Raw genomic sequence first — 19,553 nt, forward strand, 5'->3', positions numbered from 1 at the left:
GCCAAAAGCAAAACCATGACTGTATGATTATTTTAGTGAAAGTAATATTTTTTATTGTGTTATGAGCCATTGCTCTCTACTCTCCCTGTGTACAAATAACACGAGACTTTTAATTGTCATAACAAAGATTAAAATCTATTGCAGGGAAAATCATACTCTCTAAAATGCAGGAACTACTTTTAGTAAAGAAGCCTGACTGGATACATCTTACTTTCAAAATGTTCTATTCCTCCTGTACTCACCTCAACTTTATGTAGAATTTCTGCTGTCTCTAGGTTCTGTTGAAGCCCTTCCACATTTGAAAATGTAATATACTTTGTACCATTTATAAGAATTTTGTGATTGATCACATGTTGATTGTTACAAATGTTAAATATCCTTTTTTGTGATATTTTTGGGAAAAATATATTCTCCACAGAATTTAACTCTGGGAGAGACTTTAAAGAGTCCAGCTCTCATCTTTGGTAAGAAAACCAACTTCATATCCCTTCCCCCATGTCCTTCTTAGTGACATTGGACAGGTCACTTCTCTATCAGTTTTTCTTAAACTTATATATAAAACAATAAATTTCAACTTGGTAATTTCTAAAATCATTTCCAGGTCTAAAGTTCTCATGATTTTATATTTAAATCTTCCTGAGTTCCTAAGAACAGAGAAGAGGGGAAAGCAAGAGAGGAGAGTTTTGTGTCTTTATGAATGTTGCTATTTGAGTACTACTTTGGAGACAGAATTTTTCTAAACTAAGTAGTGTTTTTCTTTCACTGGAGAACATGATAGTACAACATTTAATTTTCTTTCCCATTTGACCATTTGTAGGTATGAAAACATTTTTCTTTCAGAAATAGTTTGTGATTGAAGTACTTTTCTTATGTTGCTTCCTCGGATGAAATTTTGTGGGGGAGGGATGGAGATGGGAGGGAAGGGTAAAAGAATAGTAATAAACTGTTTTTTTAGGAATTGGTATCTACTATCTTTGCTGTTTGAAAAAAAATTATGGTTGAACTATGTTTAAGTTTTATGTGTGCCTTGTAAGATTCTTGTGACATTTTTGGTAAGCACTTTGAGATATTTGCTTGGGGGGAAGGGTTGTTTTGTGAAAGTGATGGTTGTTATTTATTTTTATTTATTCCTGTCCAGTAGCACACAGTGATCTCAGAACATTCCTAGAGAGTGTCTGTTTGCATGATGTATATAAACAATTCCAGGAAAATAGAATCTTTTGAAAAATGCAGGTATGGCAAAGTAAAGTGTTGAATTTATTCATTTAAAACATTCACTTTTAGTTGTTTGTGTTTCTGATATGATGGGGAAAGATACAACATGTTTGAGTTCAGCCTCTTCATTTACTGCATTAATGTATAAAGGATCTTGGAAAGGTAGGTTGTTACTTTGGTATAAGAGAAAATCCTTGCTGTTTTTCCTTGGATGTAACTATTCTATATGTTTACATAAGAAAAAAATAAACTGGAGATAGGAATGGAGAACTTTGTGTTTTGTCTACATCTGTGAATTTTATGGAATGAAACTATTTCTTCTGGCTGTTCATTCGCTCCACAAATATTTATGGAATCCTTACAGTAGTACTAGAAGTTAGATATACAGACAAAAATCCCTGGTCTCATGAAGCTTGTATTTTAGTGGAGGGAGAAAGATAGTAAACAAGTAAAATCAATGTATATCAGATTTTGAAAACAGACTTGGAGGAAATGAAGCAGGGATAGGGAGTGCCAGGGAACAGAAATTGGGATTGTAATATTAAATATAATAGGTCACCCGTGAAAATATTAGCAAAGTGTCATATACACTGGCCAGTAAAATGAAAAGCATACATATATATGCTTCCATTACTATCTAGTTAAATGGAAAATAGTGGAACAAATGAACCATTATTGAGAACCTTACTCTTGGATTAGCATTTATGTCATAGGAGAGAATGAAAGGATACAAATGCATGGGAGAAAAGTCTTTCGCCAACAAATATTTTTTGAAAAACACTTTTGTTTCCCTGACATTATGGCAGTATAATAGTAATAACCATATATATACACATACATATTAAGTTTATTACAGCTTGTAAACTACATGTCCATATGTCTAAATTTGTACTGGATTTACTTTCATGCATGCCTTTGTTGGACATATGTTTTCACATTGGAAAATGACTTCAGTTTAATCACAGTTTGTGGCCAATTTTTTAATCTGTGTTTTTCAGTTTCTCAGTAACAAACAGTACATAGTATCAGTTTTTTAGGATTATTTTGATGAATAAACTATAAAAACGAAAATAAATGGTAAAAATGAAATATTTATTACTTAACACAGGACCTGGCACATGGTAAGCAGTCCATAAAGTCGAATTCCCTTATTTCTAATACTAGTCTGTTTCTTCATCTAGAAAAACAATAGGAATTTAACCTTCACATCTTGCTGTGAAAAATCCTTAAACAAATATTTATTGAGACATTAATGCCAGAATTTGTGCTTGAATTTTGATCTCTGCCAGCTTGTGAAGAACTCTCTGTAATAGATATGTTAGTGCCTGGCAAGCAAATGCTGGTTTTTTTGTTGTTTTGGTTTTTTTTTAATAGGGAGATTGTCAAATATGTGGAAGGATTGGGGGAATGAGTCAGTGTATAATTATGGTCGAGTTCATATAATATAGATGTATCAGATTATGCTCAATGGAGACCACTTTTTTCATGAGGGGAGTCAGACACTGCCTCACAGCAGTGTTAAAGGCTAGCTCAAGGCGCTGATGAAGGTGCAGGGAGTTTCCCATCAACCCTTTCGGCTCGACTAGGCCTCCTAACAGCACCTCCCACAGTGCTCCGGGGCTCCCTAGTCACGTGACGGGGGTGGTTCGTCTCGGCCAGAGGGAAGCTGATGCGCAGTCCAGGTGGCGGGGGGTACTACTCCTCCCTTCCACCTCCCTAACGCCCTGTCCTGCGTGATCTCGCGTGAAAGGGGGAGTATCTTCTCGCGAGATCTAGGTCGGGATCCCTCCAGGACCGCCTCCTTGGAGAGGAGGAGGAGGAGGAGGCGGAGGCGGAGGGAGGAGGAGGAGGCCCCGTCGCGGCCTCCGCCGCCGCCAACGGGGCTGTCCCTGTAGCTCCCGATGGAGTTTGAGGTCGTGAAACCGCCGCCGAGCTCTGCCCCGGCGAGACGAGGCGCCTCCGTCGCCAAGCCGCGCCGTCGCGGGGCTCCCGGGAGCGGCCCTTAGCGACCCCGCCCGGGCCCCCACAGGTAGGGCGGGGGCGGGCACGATGCGGCTCGGGCCCTAGCTTGGGTCCCTAAGTCCCCGGCGGTCGGGCGGGAGACCGGTCGCAGCCCGGGGCCTGTGTGCTGTCGTCGTCGGTGCCCCGAGGGTTGGGAACTGAGGGCCGCACCTGACACTCGGACCGGGCCCGGAGTCCGGGGCCTGCGGAGGCCCCTTTCCCTGGTAGGGCTTTTTCAATACCGAGCGCCCGGCGCAAATGGCCACCTCCCTTCGACACCGGCCGAGGGGAACCCACTGACCCCTAAGGAACCCACCCAAGCAAAGGCCAGGGTTCTCTCTCCCTTTTCTACACCACTTAGCAAGAGGGGTTTTGGAGGAGGACCTCGAAACCAAGTCCTCTCCTAGCTTTTCGGCTTTCTGTCTTGGGGCTTCCTGAGATCTCAGCGCAGGGATGGTGGAGGCGATCTGAGTGGTAAATAGGGACCACGGCCAAACAATGCCCTGAGAGAGCTTAACCTCCTGGGAGGGAGATAGCCGGACCAGAGTGGTTGCACAGTGGCTGTGACGGTCCTATGGCATGAAATATGGCCAGAGAATTTTGCTATGGCTTTCTTCTTTCCCTGTTTCATTTTTCCTTCTTGGGGAAGCCTCTTAAGGAGACTCTTCCACCATCTTAGAAGAATGGTAGAAAGCATCTTTGTTTCTCAGAAGCAGCTCTACTTTTCTCTGCTCTTAGCTTTCAGGAAGGGAGAAGATGAGAGTAGCTGTCATTTCCATCCTTCTCATCACAGAGGAGTGTAAGATACTGGCATGTAGAACCTTGACACCAAAATAGTCTCAAGTAATCACTGACATGAAGTAGATCTAATCTTGTGATTCCCAGCCCGTTTTATTTTTTAAATAACCCCCTGGTTCCGTTCTTTTAGTTCCTACTCTCCCCTTACCTGGGTCCCTTCTTTTTAATTCCTACTCTCCCCCAAACCGCTGTGATGAGAATGACTTTTTATTCCAAATAAAGTGTTTAAGTAGTCTCTTTTCCATTTTTGCATTAGTCAAACTATTAAGTTCCAATAGGAACTTTTGATTAACCTGATTGCTGATGTTGCTATGCTGCACTGATATAATATCACCCAAAAGCAAAGAAACGAATGTTTTAGTTAGTCTGTGCAGCTTTTTTCTCGTTAAATTTGCAAATTTAGTTAAGGCTTCTTCAAACATTAAGAAAAGTTCATGGATTCTGCCATTATTATCTTTTTTTTAAATCTATCTAAAAAGCTACACCACTTTTCTAGCATCTCTTTCTTGTGTTGTTTACTTCCACATTTGATTTTTTAAGAAGTAGAGGCCATAAATCCTGTCAAAGACCATTTTTAAATGTTGCTATTTTTGTTAATTTGGAGATTGATGTTTCCCAAATTTTAGAGTTTGGAAAATTGCTAGGGCAAAATATGTTAAATGTATATTCCAAACATGTTAGAAAAAGCAGATGTTAAAATTCAAATTGCCTCCTATTCTTTGAAGATTTAATTACAGTCCTGTTCATTAGTGGATCCTTTGAGTTCCTCCTGATCTGTTATTACTGTTGTGTTGACCCGACATATATGACTTATGTCCTTTGTTCATATGTTTTCATTATTTCACTTTCTGCTTTTGCAGTTTGCTGTATCTTCCAGTTTGAAAAAGCTAACAAAAATTCTTTTGGGGGGGGGGAGCATTTTTTTTTAACACAAAATTTTATATTGAGAAATAGAACTTCAACAACATTGTATGCAGTGTCTAAGAATGATAAATAAACTTATAGCAAGACTTTATTATAGTAAGCACTTATTGTTTTGGTTGGACTGTGTTGAAGTTTCACTTTCTAGTTATGGAAAAAGGAAGCATGTGGTAAAATAAAGCTAGCTGAAAATTAAGAGTAATGTTTTGCATCCTGCCTCATAAACGTTGTAAGGCACATCATTATGTTCCTTGGGTTTTCTAGTTTGATGAAAAGTTCTTAAGAGTAGTTGTGACTTTCACCTCAAATTCTGAATAAAAGTTAGTTTTGAGTATTATTTTATAATTTTAAGTACTCTAGAGTTGCATCGTCCAGTACAAGCCAATAGCCACATGTGACAGTTGAGCACTTGCAAGGTGGCTAGTGTGAATTGAGATGTGGTGTAAATGTAAAATAAACTATGCACCACATTTCAAAGACTTAGTACAAAAAAAAAGAATTTAAACTATCTTAGTAATTTTTTACATTAATTACATGTTGAAATGATATTTTGGATAAATTGGGCTAAATTATATTATTAAAATTGATTTCATGTGTTTTTTCCTTTTTTAATATGACAACTAGAAAACTTTAAATTACTTGCAGCTCACATTGTGTTTCTGTTAGCACTGTTTAAAGCATCACTGCTCTTCTGAGAAATAAATTATCCGAATCAAAGTAGACACATGAAAACCAAAAATTTCCTGACAGAATATCATCTTGCAATCAGAATAATCAAAAAGGCTAATAAGGACTTTGGTAATCTGAAGGGTAAAGTTATCCAGTGGCCATTATTTGATAGGCAGAAGTGAGTAAGTTCTGTCTCAAAGATAATGTTTGTCTTGTCATTGCTAATGCAAAACTTTATTGGTTATATTAATTAAAATAGAAAATTATCCCATTAGTGTTCTATTAGAAGACACAGAAAGTTAAATCTCATACTGATTAACAAACTGAGTTCAACCTCATAGTGGATTTAAGAGGAAAAAAAAAACAACTTGAGTCCTATAGCTTTCTTAATTTATACTAAAGTCATTTATATTAGTAGTCTTTAAAATTGTACCTCAGTTCCTTTTTCTCTAGTGCTTTTAGTATGTTTGCTGAGTTTTAGAGCGTGCACATTATTTCCATTGGCTTTGTTTGCTTGTTTTATAGGTTAAGGTCTCAATTGTACCTAAAATGCTTTAAATATAATTTTTGAAGTCCAAAACTAATTATTTGTAAGGTTTCTGAATTGAGAAGTACTCTTCGGTACTTTTCATTTCAGTAGCTTAAACTTCTCATATGAGTAAACTGAAATGAAAACAATGAATGTCTTAATTAACAGACTTGAGCCCTAATGTTCATGTGTTTATGAAGAGAATTGTAAAATACTAGATATTTTTTATTATACAATACTGAAAGAAGCATAAACTTTATTCTGGCATTTTAAAATCTGGAGACATAGTCCAGAACTGGCTGCATAATATCATGGTAGACTAATAACAAAAAATGAAAGTACTTAGCTGGTATGCAGTTTGCTCTTAATAGAGCAATGTGCAATTTGTATCATATGAGAGATGTCTATTAATTACTCTTCCTATTTTACAAGTTAGTATTTATAACAAGGAACTTAGAGCTCGAAAAATTACTTAAGGAAATCTGTTTAAGGTCTACCTCTAATGTAGTGTTTCTTCTATGATTTATCATCTTTCTTCAAATTTACTAACTAGTAACTGAAATTAGTTAATACAAGTAATTTAATTAGAATGTTTTTCTTAAATAGTCTCTATGTATCTAGAGTTGTGGGTTTTTCATTTTTTAGTTGTGGGCTTTTTAATCCATTTTATCTCAGTTTGAGATGTTTTGGGAGTATCTTCAGGTTGGATACTTTACTTGACTATTAACTAAATGTTATTAGCAATTTACACATACATAGAATTAAGTAAATTACTATAGAATTATTAGTAAAAATTTAGAAGTTTTACGCATTGGTATGTATTCTTAGCTTGCCATGGCTCATGTAGATACTTTTTAAAATAAATGATAAAGAGGGGCACCTGGATGGCTCAGTTGTTTGAGCGTCCAATTTCAACTCAGGTCAAGATCTCGTGGTTTGAGCCCCGCATTGGGCTCTGCACTGACAGCTCAGAGCCTGGAGCCTGCTTCACATTCTGTCTCTGCCCCCCACTCCCACCCCCTTCTTGTGCTCTCTCTTTCTCTCTGAAAAATAAATAAACATTAAAAAATTAAAATAAATTTTAAAGACAATGGGCTATTATCATTTTTGGTTATAAAAAATGCTTTCTAGGTAAATGTTTGCAAAGTGCCTTTTTTAAATAAATGAAAGTTCTGTCATCACCAATTAAACATTTTAGTGGACTATATAAGCTGCTTCTGTGTTTTAGATAAAATTTTGTCTCTATCTTAATTGAGGAATCTATAATTTAGTGATAACAGTACTTAAGAAAAACATTTTTAAAAAAAAAGCCTTTCCTTATGTCTTACATAAGAAAAAATTAGTAATTCTTTTCCCGTCAGAAAGTTGGAATCTGACACATAGCAGGAGAATTTGGCGGGATTATTGACTAATTTTGGCAGAAATTTTCTTTTTTTTAAAGATATTCAATTTTTACTAGAAATTAAACTTCTCAGTATTAATTTTACTGTGGCATCTGGTGTTCATAGACATAGAAGCGCATATAGGATGTTACGACATAAAACTATCAAGTATATTCTTGAGTAGTTTGAAATACTGAAAACAGGTGAAAGAAAATATGAAAGATAGTGTTATGTTTAGTTCAAACTTAAGTGCCCCCTACCCCCAATTTATTAACGTAAAGCATTTCAGGATGATCTTGGAAAACTAAATAAGGAAAGAGTATTTGCTGCTAGTTTCCTATTACGCAGTGGCTATGATACCACAAAATTAGCATTTCCAAACAGGTGGCTGTTATGAAAAAATAGATGTAGGATCTTGTTTTGATAAATATTTTATCGGTTCAGGTTATTAACTAAATTAAGGCTCTCAGTAGTAGATTTAAGATAAGATGCATTCTTCCTCAGAAGCCTTTTCCTTATATAATTCTGCAGCCTAGAAAACTGAACATTTAATAGTTTCAGGAAATGATATGTTCACCTGTTTAGTGCTCATCTCTAAAGTTGAAAGCAAACTGGTTTTAAGATTGATGGCATTAATAGGTGTGGCAATGGAAGGGTGAAAGTTACAAAATAAATATAACTTGCAAGATTTGACTAGTTTAAAAATAAAGATACTAAATACTTTGCATTAGAGCTGTTTGAGGAGAAATTTATACAGGGTGCTTTTTATATAACAAGCCCTGTGATTCATTTACCAAGATATTTTTTAAAACCTTAGTTTATGTGAATATAAAAGCACAATAAAGGCTAACAGAATTCTTCATTTGGATGTGGAGATATTGGAGAACCAGTTACATACTTTTCTGTCTTGATCTGACTGTAGGCTTACACATCTAATTTCTGTGGAACTAAGATATCTGGGTTGGTAAACATTCTTATGAAATAAAGTATTAGATATTTAATTGCCCTAAATACCTGGATTTCTTGTTCACCAGAGTGCCTTTGTCAGACTTATGTAACTTTTGAATTGGAAGATACGAAAAATTTGTGAAACACAGAATGTTTGTTAGGTACCTAAAGATTTTAAATTAGAGTACAGTATAGTTTTGGCACCAGATATTTTATCTTATTAAAAATTATGGGATAAGCATTTTAATCTTAGGAAAAAGAAAAATTTAATCTTTTTTTTACATGTGCCTTTTAATCGTATGTAAAAATAAAAAATTATATTTTGCTTTTTTTATACTTAGAATTATTAGATGAGAATATTTATTTTTCTATATTTGGTCATTGGACCTGACAGTTTTGGGTTGTATATATGTATCTTACTAAATGGTGTGTTTTGTCAAAAGTATTGTGGGGAGCCACATTCTAGATTTGTAAGACATTCTCCCCGCCCCCCCCCCCCCCCAACTTTGGCACTGTATTTTAAGGTCAGAATCTTTGTTTTTTTGTTTTCTTTTTCCCCCATTTTTGGGCAGATTGCTCTATCATCATATCTCACATACTTTGATTTTCATTACTTCTGTTAGCCTGTTAGTCAAATCTTGACCACAGAGATTTCCTCTTTTGTGAAGCTGCCAAGTTGAACATATCCTTGACTGACTTGGTCATTCAGGTGGCTGTTTTTTCACACTTGACTCACTACAGTATTCTTTGGATCAGTAGTTTTCAAAGTCCAATATCTTAAGCCATTTCTTAATATGTTTTGGAGCAGTAGCTGTCCAAAACACTCAAGCAACCCAAAGTAATTTGTGTTTGTAAAAATGAAACGTGGAAAGTTAATCTACTAATTTGATGTGATCATTAAGAAAAATACATGAAAGCTTTGATACTCAACTGTTATATGAGCAACCAATATAAATATGTTTAGTTGAAAAGGACACTATCCAGATATTGTTTCTGGACCAAATTTCAGAAATTTAACAAATTCAGCAAATAGACTTAAAGACATCCAAAGCATATAATTATTCAGAATGTTTTAGGTTTTGAAGTTGTGATGGTTGACTAAAGCAGTTAACTCTTTCAAGGTGAATGATGAATATGTGGTTAATTCTTACTTTTGTCCATTTCCAGCTCACAAAACACTACACAGCAAAATAATGATCTGCTAGACTGCTAACCCGAGCATCCAGCTTCCACAATGCCTGTGCAGGCAGCTCAATGGACAGAATTTCTGTCCTGTCCAATCTGCTATAATGAATTTGATGAGAATGTGCACAAACCCATCAGTTTAGGTTGTTCACACACTGTCTGCAAGACCTGCTTGAATAAACTTCACCGAAAAGCTTGTCCTTTTGACCAGACTGCCATCAACACAGACATTGATGTGCTTCCTGTCAACTTCGCACTTCTCCAGTTAGTTGGAGCCCAGGTAAGCTTTCAAGATTTTACTCATTTGGGGGGCACCTGGGTGGCTATGTTGGTTGAGTGCCCGACTCTTGATTTTAGCTCCAGTCATGATCTCTCAGTTTGTGAGTTCTAGCCCCGCGTTGGGCTCTGTGGTGACAGAGCAAAGCCTGCTTGGGATTCTTTCTCTCCTCTGTCTCTTTCTGCCCCTCCCCTGCTCACTCTCTCTCGCACTCTCTCTTTCTCTCTAAACAAATAAATAAATAAATAAATAAGATTTTACTAATTTGGTATATGCAATAACTATAGAACTTTGTCCATTAAGGGGTACAACGTGTGTCTAGTGATACTTGAGACATAAAAAATCTTCATCGTACCTGACACCATGATTGTATTCTGCAAAAGATTTTTTTTTAGATAATGTCATAAATCCTTAGGCAAAACCATAAATTTTATTATAATTCTATATTTCATTGTGTTCAATGCTGTGGTCAAAATTTATGTTTATAAGTGATTTTGGTTGTGGGGCCCCTGGGTGGCTCAGTCAGTTGAGCGTCTGACTTCAGCTCAGGTTGTGATCTCGCAGTTTGTGAGTTTGAGCCCCACATTGGGCTCACTGCTACCAACCTGTCAACATGAGCCTGCTTCATATCCTCTGCCCCTCCACCACTTGCGCTCTCTCAAAAATATTTTTCAAAAATAAGTGATTTTGGTGGATAACATTATTTTTAAGTTTATTTATTTGAGAGATGACAGAACACAAGCAAGGGGAGGGACAGAGAGAGAGGGAGAATCCGAAGCAGTCTCCTCATGGTAAGTGCAGTGCCTCACATGAGGCTTGAACTCACAAAACTGTGAGATTGTTCCCTGAGCCAAAATCAAGAGCTGGACGCTTAACAGACTGAGCCACCCAGGCGCCCCAAGGAAGATTTTTAAATAATCACATATAAGCTTTTATTTATTATTGCATACAAAAAGAAATGTAATCAAAACTTTGGCCAAATATCAACCCACTAGGATCCTCAAATGGAGGTTTTGGGATTTTCTTTTTAACTTCACTTGACTTTTAGAATAATATTACAAACGAGAAAATAAGGTCTATTTGGGGATATATATATAGAGAGAGAGAGAGAGAAAACCAATTTCCAGAGTATCTGTAACAAATTCTGTATAGTTTTTTCGGTTCATGTGTTATAAAATAAATATTTCTTTTTTATAATCATTTTAGTGAATCAGACCAAGACCCTAGATTTTTAATAATTTCCATTAAATGAGGGCCTGTTTTATGTCAGGTATGGTAGTAAATATTACTAATATTTTAGTAAAAATTTTAGTAAATATTACTAAATCATTACTAATTCTTACCTTAGCTGTTTAGTTATTATCCCCATTTTACAGGTGAGGAAGAAGATGAAATTCTGTACTTCATGCACTGTATATAAAAGCAAGAAAGTAAGGACTTTTCTGATTAATCACTTCTTAGAAAATTCAGTGAATTAAAAATACTCCATTCTTGGGACGCCTGGGTGGCCTAGTCAGTTGAACGTCTGACTCTTGATTTCCGCTCAGGTCATGATCCCAGGATTGTGGGATCAAGCCTGCATCTGGCTGTGCATTGAGTGTGGAGTCTGCTTAGAATTCTCTCCCTCTGACCCTCTCCAGCTTGCTCTCCCTCCCTCCCTCCCTCCCTCCCTCCCTCCCTCTCTCTCTCTCTCTCTCTCTCTCTCTCTCTCACTCCTGCTCCCTCCCTCCCCCCTTCCTTCCTTCCCCCTCTACCCCCCTCCTTCCTTCCCTCTGACCCTCTCCCCAAGCTTGTGCATGCCTTCTGTCTCTCTTTCTCAAAAATAAACAATAAATTTTTAAAAATACTCCATTCTTTTAGTATCTTGATATTTGAAGTGTTTGTTTTAAAGCATATATATATTTTTTAATGTTTATTTATTTTTGAGAGAGAGAGAGAGAGAGAGAGAGAGACAGACTCTGAAGCAGGCTCTAGGCTTTGAGCTGTTAGCACAGAGCCCAATATGGGACTCACAAACCACGAGATCATGACCTGAGCCAAAGTCAGACGTTCAACCGACTGAGCCACCCAGGTGGCCCTGAAGCATGTTTCTCTTAAATGTCCGTATTCCAGTTAGACACTCTGAAATCTAGATGCATCTGTAATCAATAATATATCATAATTGTCTGCATTTTTTTCCACAGTGCCTTTTGCAAACAGTGGCGTCTTAGATCCAATACAATATTGGAGACTTTTTGTGATAATACTGGCTATCATTTTATGTCTGCTATGTTGGTCAGTTACTATGTTTTATCATTTATAAATGTTCTCTCAATTGGTCCTTAATGGTCTGCAGGCCTACACAATGTGATTTCTATTACTGTTAAAGCCCCACCTGTTACTACTGGCTTCAGTCTTTCTGCTTAAGCCATACTGCTTCCTAGCCAGTTGTTAAATATGCCAAACATGTTCCCACCTGAGGGCTTTTGTAGTGACTGTTATCTTTGTCTAGAATGTTTATTATCTTTCTCAAGTGTTTATTCAAATGTCATGATTCCTAAGGAAGCCTATCCTACCACCCCTTTTAAAATTGCAATTCCTCTCCGGCACTCCCAATCCCTCTTATCTTTGCTGTGTAATTCTTACTTATCACTTTCTATCATTATTACCCACTTATTTGTTGATGTTTTTAAATTTATTGGCTCCATCCTCTCTTCACTAGAATGTAAGGTACAAGGGCAAGAAATTTTGTCTGTTTTGCTCACCGATACATGCCTAGTGCCTCCAAGTATGTTTGGATATTAAGCACTCCATAAATACAAATGATTGTTAGATTAAACTGAATTTCCATAGTAAATTGGATTTACTAAACAGGGATTTTTCATCTCCATTTTTCAAATAGGGAAACCATAACTTGGAGCAGTTAAATGATTTACTCAGGGTCACTCATAGAAGTGGCAGAGCTGCAGTTTACGTCCCAAGTTTTGACATTTTGTTAAGTATACTGTGTTTTGCGGGGTGTCTGGCTGGCTCAGTTAGTAGAACATGCAGCTGTTGATCTTGGGGTTGTGAGTTCGAGCCCCAAGTTGGTGGTGGAGTTTACATAGAAAAGAAGAGAATACTGTGTCTTGGTGGTGCTTGTTGTACCAAGAGGGGACAGACCATAAGCAATAAATAAAATAAGAAAATTATATAGTGAGAAGGTGCTAAGTGGTTTTTTTCCTTCCTACTTTTTATTTTGAAAAACTTTTTTAAAAACTTCCAAAAAATAGTATACAGAGAACCCATATAATTTTCTGCAGCTTCCCCTAATGTTAACATCTGTCAAAATTCTACCATAGTTATCAACCCTAAGATATATACATTGATAGGGGCGCCTGGGTGGCTCAGTCGGTTAGGCATCCGACTTCGGCTCAGGTCATGATCTCGCAGTCCCTGAGTTCGAGCCCCACATCAGGCTCTGTGCTGACAGCTCAGAGCCTGGAGCCTGCTTCAGATTCTGTGTCTCCTTCTCTCTCTGCCTGTCCCCTGCACATGCTCTATCTCACTCTGTCTCTCAAAAATAAGTAAATGTTAAAAAAAATTTTTAAAAACATACATTGATATGATATTAACTACTTCTTTTTCCATTTATTAATACACTTAGCCCCTGCTGTTAAGTATAATATCCTTGGTTCTTAGCAGTTTGGCTATGTGTTTGTCTTCAATTTTACTTAAACTATTTTGATGTATTATCTCTGTGTTATAATTTTATACACACCAAGATTATTATCAAATATATAAATAAAAGTTCCATGAGCTGGATAAATGTATTTCTTCCATTCTTCTTTGTTTTTAGGTACCAGATCATCAGTCAATAAAGTTAAGTAATCTAGGTGAGAACAAACACTATGAGGTTGCAAAGAAATGTGTTGAGGATTTGGCACTCTACTTAAAACCACTAAGTGGAGGTAAAGGTAAGTTCCCCTTTACACAAAAAAAGTGTTTTACTGGTGAGCAGGACTTGGTAATATTTTTACCTTGAAAGACTTGATGTTGATACCCTATTAAATAATTCTGAGTTTTAAAAAATGAGTTTGGAGAATTCTTGGGAAAACTTTCTGATGGAGAGCATTGTATTATTTTCTGAAAATAGCTAGTATTGTTTTTAATTTAAGAATTCATCAGACACACTACATATTGAGATTTATACAGTATTTATATTCATTAATAGTTTTGTAGCAGAATATTAATTTTAGTAAGTCCTACTAAGACAATTTCATGTATTAATTCAATTTTGTTTGGCACTTATGGTGGTTAGGGTCCCTGCCTTCACAGAACCCTCAGTCTGTTGGGGGAGATAGGCATGTAAGTGCAATAAGTTATTTTAAGTGTGATGACAAATACAATTCTTATTCATCACTGCATACCCTTGACCAGCACATCATAGTTGAATTAATGAAGCATTTATTTTATACCTGCTCTGTGCTTTGTACTGTTCAATATTTTGAACATAGTCACTTCCTTGAGAAACTTAGCCTATCTACCTTGTTCATTCATTCATTCATTTATTGGGCAGATATCTAACGAACCTGTACTAAGTGCCAGGCACTGTTTTGGTACTTGGCATACATTAACGAAATGCTTGCCCTCATAGCATTTACATTTTAGAAAATGGAGAAAGCATAATAAACAATAAGCGAATAAAAAGATTATATGTTATAATTGATAATTGTTATGGAAATGAAATAATACAGCTAGAGGGATCAGAAATGTCAGAGTGAGGGGACAAGGGCACGTTGCAATTTTACATAAAGTGATTAATGTAGGCCTCATTAAAAAGGTAGCTTTGAAACTTGAGATGAAAGAGGTGAGGTAGTTAGCCATGTAGGTTCCTGGGAAAAGACTGTTCCACACAAGGGCAATAGCAAAGTCCTCTAGTGATGCCTAGCGTCTTCAAAGAACAATAATAGGAGAGAGTGCCTGGAGCAGTGTGAGTGAGGGGAAGAATAGTATGAGACAGATGAAAAGAAATGGTGAGGCCAGATAATGTACAGACCTGCAAGCCATTTTAAAGACTTGAGCTTTGGGGCGCCTGGGTGGCGCAGTCGGTTAAGCGTCCGACTTCAGCCAGGTCACGGTCTCGCGGCTCGTGAGTTCGAGCCCTGCGTCAGGCTCTGGGCTGATGGCTCAGAGCCTGGAGCCTGTTTCCGATTCTGTGTCTCCCTCTCTCTCTCTGCCCCTCCCCCGTTCATGCTCTGTCTCTCTCTGTCCCAAAAATAAATAAATGTTGAAAAAAAAATTAAAAAAAAAAAAAAAGACTTGAGCTTTTATTCTTAGTAAAATTGGGTAGTCTCTGTAGGGTTTTAAGCAGAGGAGTGACACAATCTAACCAATGTTTAAAGGATTTGTCTAGCTGCTCTGTTGAGAATTCAGTGTAGAAGCCAAGGTTAGGAGCAGAGTATTGGTTAATAAGCTAATAGAACAAGGTTAGGAGCAGTGGAGGTAGTGAGTGGATGGCCTGAATATATTTTGAAGATTGAGTCAAGAGGATTTCCTAAGTTATTGGACATAGGGTATGAGAGAAAGAGCAGAATCAAAGATGACTCTTGGGTTTTGGGGTCTGAGCACCTGGAAAGAGAGGTTGCCATCAACTTAGACAAGGAAAACTGTAGGTAGATCAGGTTTAGATGAGAAGATCAGGAATTAAATTTTAGTCGTGTTATGTTTGAGGTGTCAAATCTTCATTTGGATGCTATTGAATAACCAGTGGATATATGTTAAGGAGGGGTATAGAAGTTGTACTTTTGGGAGTTATTAACATACGGATAGTATTTAAAGAAATTAATAAGATTGCCTAAGATCTTCTAAGTAGTGAATGCAGATAGAAAAGAAAACAAAAACTGGATCCTGAGGCCTTTTAACATTAAGAAGTCAGGAAGAAAAGATAAAATCAAAAAAGAAAAGACTGGGGAAACAAAAAAAGGAAGGAAGAAAAGCAAGAGAATGGAGTGTTCTGGAAGCCAAGTAAAGAATATGTTTAAAGGAATTAGGAGTGGTCATCTGTGTTGAGGGCTGGTGAAATGTCAAGTAAGGTAAGGATGGAATGTCGATCATTGATTTAGCAAAGTGGAGGTAATTGCTGTCATGAGAAGAGCAGTTTTGATGAAGTGACAGTGGCAACAACTTAATTGAAGTAGGCTTTAAAGATTGTGAAGCAAGGAATTTGGAAATCATGAATACAGACAACTCTAGAGAATTTGCTACAAAAGAGAAGAAAGAAATGGGACAGAGCTGGGAGGCAAAGAGGAATGAATAAAAAGATTTATGGGGCATCTGGGTGGCTCAGTTGATTATGCGTCCGACTCTTTTTTTTTTTTTTCCAACGTTTTTTATTTATTTTTGGGACAGAGAGAGACAGAGCATGAACGGGGGAGGGGCAGAGAGAGAGGGAGACACAGAATCGGAAACAGGCTCCAGGCTCCGAGCCATCAGCCCAGAGCCTGATGCGGGGCTCAAACTCACAGACCGCGAGATCGTGACCTGGCTGAAGTCGGACGCTTAACCGATTGCACCACCCAGGCGCCCCATGCGTCCGACTCTTAATCTCTGCTCAGGTCATGATCTCAGAATTGTGAGTTTGAACCCAGTGTTGGGCTCCGTGCTGGGTGTGGAACCTACTTTAAAAAAAAATAATAAGATTTATTTGTCTTTAGCATGCTTGTTTTTATGGAATGCTGATGGAAACTATCAAATAGAAATGGAAGAAGTAATGATGTGGGAAAGAGGGAAGAATTGCTGGGGCATATCCTTGAGTGAGGAAAAGGGATTATGATCTAAGAGCTTGCCATTAAGTTATAGTCTAAACATCGTGTATGTGATAAAATTAGAGCTGTTATTAATCATTACTTTTAGATTATGCTCTGTATTTATGAGTCTCTTATGGTTTGTCTCCCTCTCTGTTTTTATATTATTAAACTTTTCATTAATTAACTGGTTGGAGAACAGACGAAATAAATCCAAAGTACTCTCTTGAGGGGCACCATACAACCCAGAGAACAGGATACCCAAATAAAACTTTAACTAAAAATTAGGCTCCTGTTACCACAAAATAGTAATAAACAGAGATAGAACACTCATGTTAAAACCAAGTATCTTACAGAGGACTCATTACAAATTATGGCTTCATAGTTAAATACAGATAATGAAAATTGACTTGTCTTTTTAAATGAAAAAACTTTACTTTGTTTTCTTTCTCTTAAAGGTGTAGCTAGTTTGAACCAGAGTGCACTGAGCCGTCCAATGCAAAGGAAACTGGTGACACTCGTAAACTGTCAGCTGGTGGAGGAAGAAGGTCGTGTAAGAGCCATGCGAGCAGCCCGTTCACTTGGAGAAAGAACTGTAACAGAACTAATATTACAGCACCAGAATCCCCAGCAACTGTCTGCCAACCTATGGGCTGCTGTCAGGGCTCGAGGATGCCAGTTTCTAGGGCCAGGTAGGATAGATCACTATCTTGTCTGTCTTACTAGCTGTCAAGGTTAGAGGATTCCAATTTCTAGAGAATTGGTTGAGAGTCCCCTCAATCTAACTTCACTTATACGTACAAATCTTGACATAATTAAAGATAAACCAGTTTTTGTAATCATAATCTATGTATTAGTGCTATAGTATTTTAGAATACATTTCTCATTTAATCTTTCATAGCCTTCAAAAGAAGTGACACAGATTCAATTTAACAAATTAAAAACTGAGTTAGAGAGGCCTAAGATTTTATAAGTAGTAAGTAAAAGAAAAATAAAGTTATTTATATATATGTATATACACACACACACATACACATATGCATACATACACACTTACAATCATTTTTTTTTAATGTTTATTTATTTTGAGAGAGAAAGAGAGCACGCAAGTGGGGGAGGGACAGAGAATGAGAAGAGAGAGAATCGCAAACTGGCTCCATGCTTCTCCCTAAGCCCGATGAGAGGCTCAATCTCAGGAACCATGAGATCATGACCTGAGCCAAAAATCAAGAGTCAGATACTTAGCCGACTGAGCCATCTAGGAGCCCCATGAAAGAAACTTTTTAAATAAGTGGTATTGAGGTAACTGAATAGACATCTGGAAAAGGATTAAATTGGATATATTTCTTATATACCACATCTACTTAAATTCCAAGTAGGTCATAAATACTTGTTATTAACAAATGCATCATACAACTAATAAAAAATATGAATGAATTTCTTTATAACTTAGTATAAGAAACATATTTTTTTACTCCAAAGCCAGAGGCAGTAACATAAAAGACTGATACTTGGCTGTATATTTTTTAAATTACACCACAGAAACATTAGCAAAGTAAAAAAAATGAGAAACTTAGGAAAATGTATTTTATCACATATAAAAGACTAATATAACTTATATATAAGGTACTGCTGAAAACTCAGAAGATACCAGCCACCCAAATGAAATTGGCAAAAGATATGAACAGAAAATACATGAGAAAAAGGAATGTAAATGGCCCTCAAACATATAAAATATACTCAGTATTTCTCTTATCAAGAGAAATATACACTAAAATTATATTGACCATTTCTCATGTATCAGATTGGCAGAATTCAAACTTTTGACAATAAATTTTGTTATCAGGGCTGTGGGAAAACAGGTATATACTTTCATCTGGTAGTGGTAGGAATACTAAGTGGTACACATCTTAAAGAGGTATTCGACAGTATCTAGCAAAATCACCTATGTGTTTACCCTTTGGCCTAACAGTTCCATTTTTACAATTCTATCCCAAAGAAACAGCAAAATATACAGAATTCATACTTACAAAGCACTATCTGTAACAACAAACATCTACCCACTGAAAAGGCTTAGAAGCAATGAATAGCCATAGCAACCAGATTATGACTCTTAATAAATACCATTGCCCACTAAAAAGAAGCAGGGGTCTTTGGATAAATGGCATTTCCAGTTCTAGGATAGAAAAGTACAAGTTGAGTGTGGGAATTCTTGAGCTACAAAGCAAAAAAGCTATTAAAGATCATGGGCATCTTGTCAAAAGGTCATAGTATATTTGAAGGGGCTCCCACTGGACATGAGTGGCACAGTTGGAACATCAAAATGAGTAATGACTACAATAGACTGAAACATAAAATATAAAAATCCATGATTTTGTAAAGATAGTACAGGAAAAATTAGTTATCTTTGTCACTTGCTAAATAATGCCAACACATTATTCTAGAAATTAGAAAAGGATAAAGTAAGTCAAGCATGTTTTTTCTGCCTCTCCTTCACTGTTTTCAACGACAGTTTCTTAGCGTGTTGAGTATAGATTTCTCTTTTGGCAGAATTCCAGCTAATAAATTAATAAAAAATCATCAGAATTAGAAAAATCACACATTTACAACCTCAAGTGAATTAATGGGTCTAGGCAAGAATTATTCGTAGGTGTTAAACCAATAGATGAAAGATTGCTGGGGAAATTTACAATAGATGGATGAGCTTGAACCCACTGATCAACCTTACCATTACTAAAAGTGAGACAAGTAGGTCTTAAGTATCTTCTGGTGTAATGTCTGGAATAACAAGTATGCTTGGCAGAAAAAGAAACAAAACCTCAAAGAACAAAAACTCATTCTGAATCTAATCAAGCCTGTAGTTA

The 19,553-nt window shown here is 36.7% G+C and overlaps 1 protein-coding gene across 4 annotated transcripts in view; it reads left to right on the top strand.

Annotated features, from left to right (window-relative positions):
* Positions 1–3,031: 3,031 nt before the first annotated feature.
* RC3H2 (ring finger and CCCH-type domains 2) overlaps positions 3,032–19,553 on the top strand; it is a 53,215-nt gene continuing 36,693 nt past the window's right edge. For all 4 annotated transcript variants that reach the window (XM_047829588.1, XM_047829589.1, XM_047829590.1 and 1 more), the window contains exons 1-4: positions 3,032–3,244; positions 9,631–9,928; positions 13,743–13,860; positions 17,148–17,381. In XM_047829588.1, coding sequence (XP_047685544.1) covers positions 9,698–9,928; positions 13,743–13,860; positions 17,148–17,381 — 583 coding nt within the window. In that variant the 5' untranslated portion in view covers positions 3,032–3,244; positions 9,631–9,697. The remainder of the gene's footprint in view (positions 3,245–9,630; positions 9,929–13,742; positions 13,861–17,147; positions 17,382–19,553) is intronic.

This window comes from Prionailurus viverrinus, chromosome D4 (assembly GCF_022837055.1).
Source record: "Prionailurus viverrinus isolate Anna chromosome D4, UM_Priviv_1.0, whole genome shotgun sequence".
NCBI classification, from domain to species: Eukaryota; Metazoa; Chordata; class Mammalia; order Carnivora; family Felidae; genus Prionailurus; species Prionailurus viverrinus.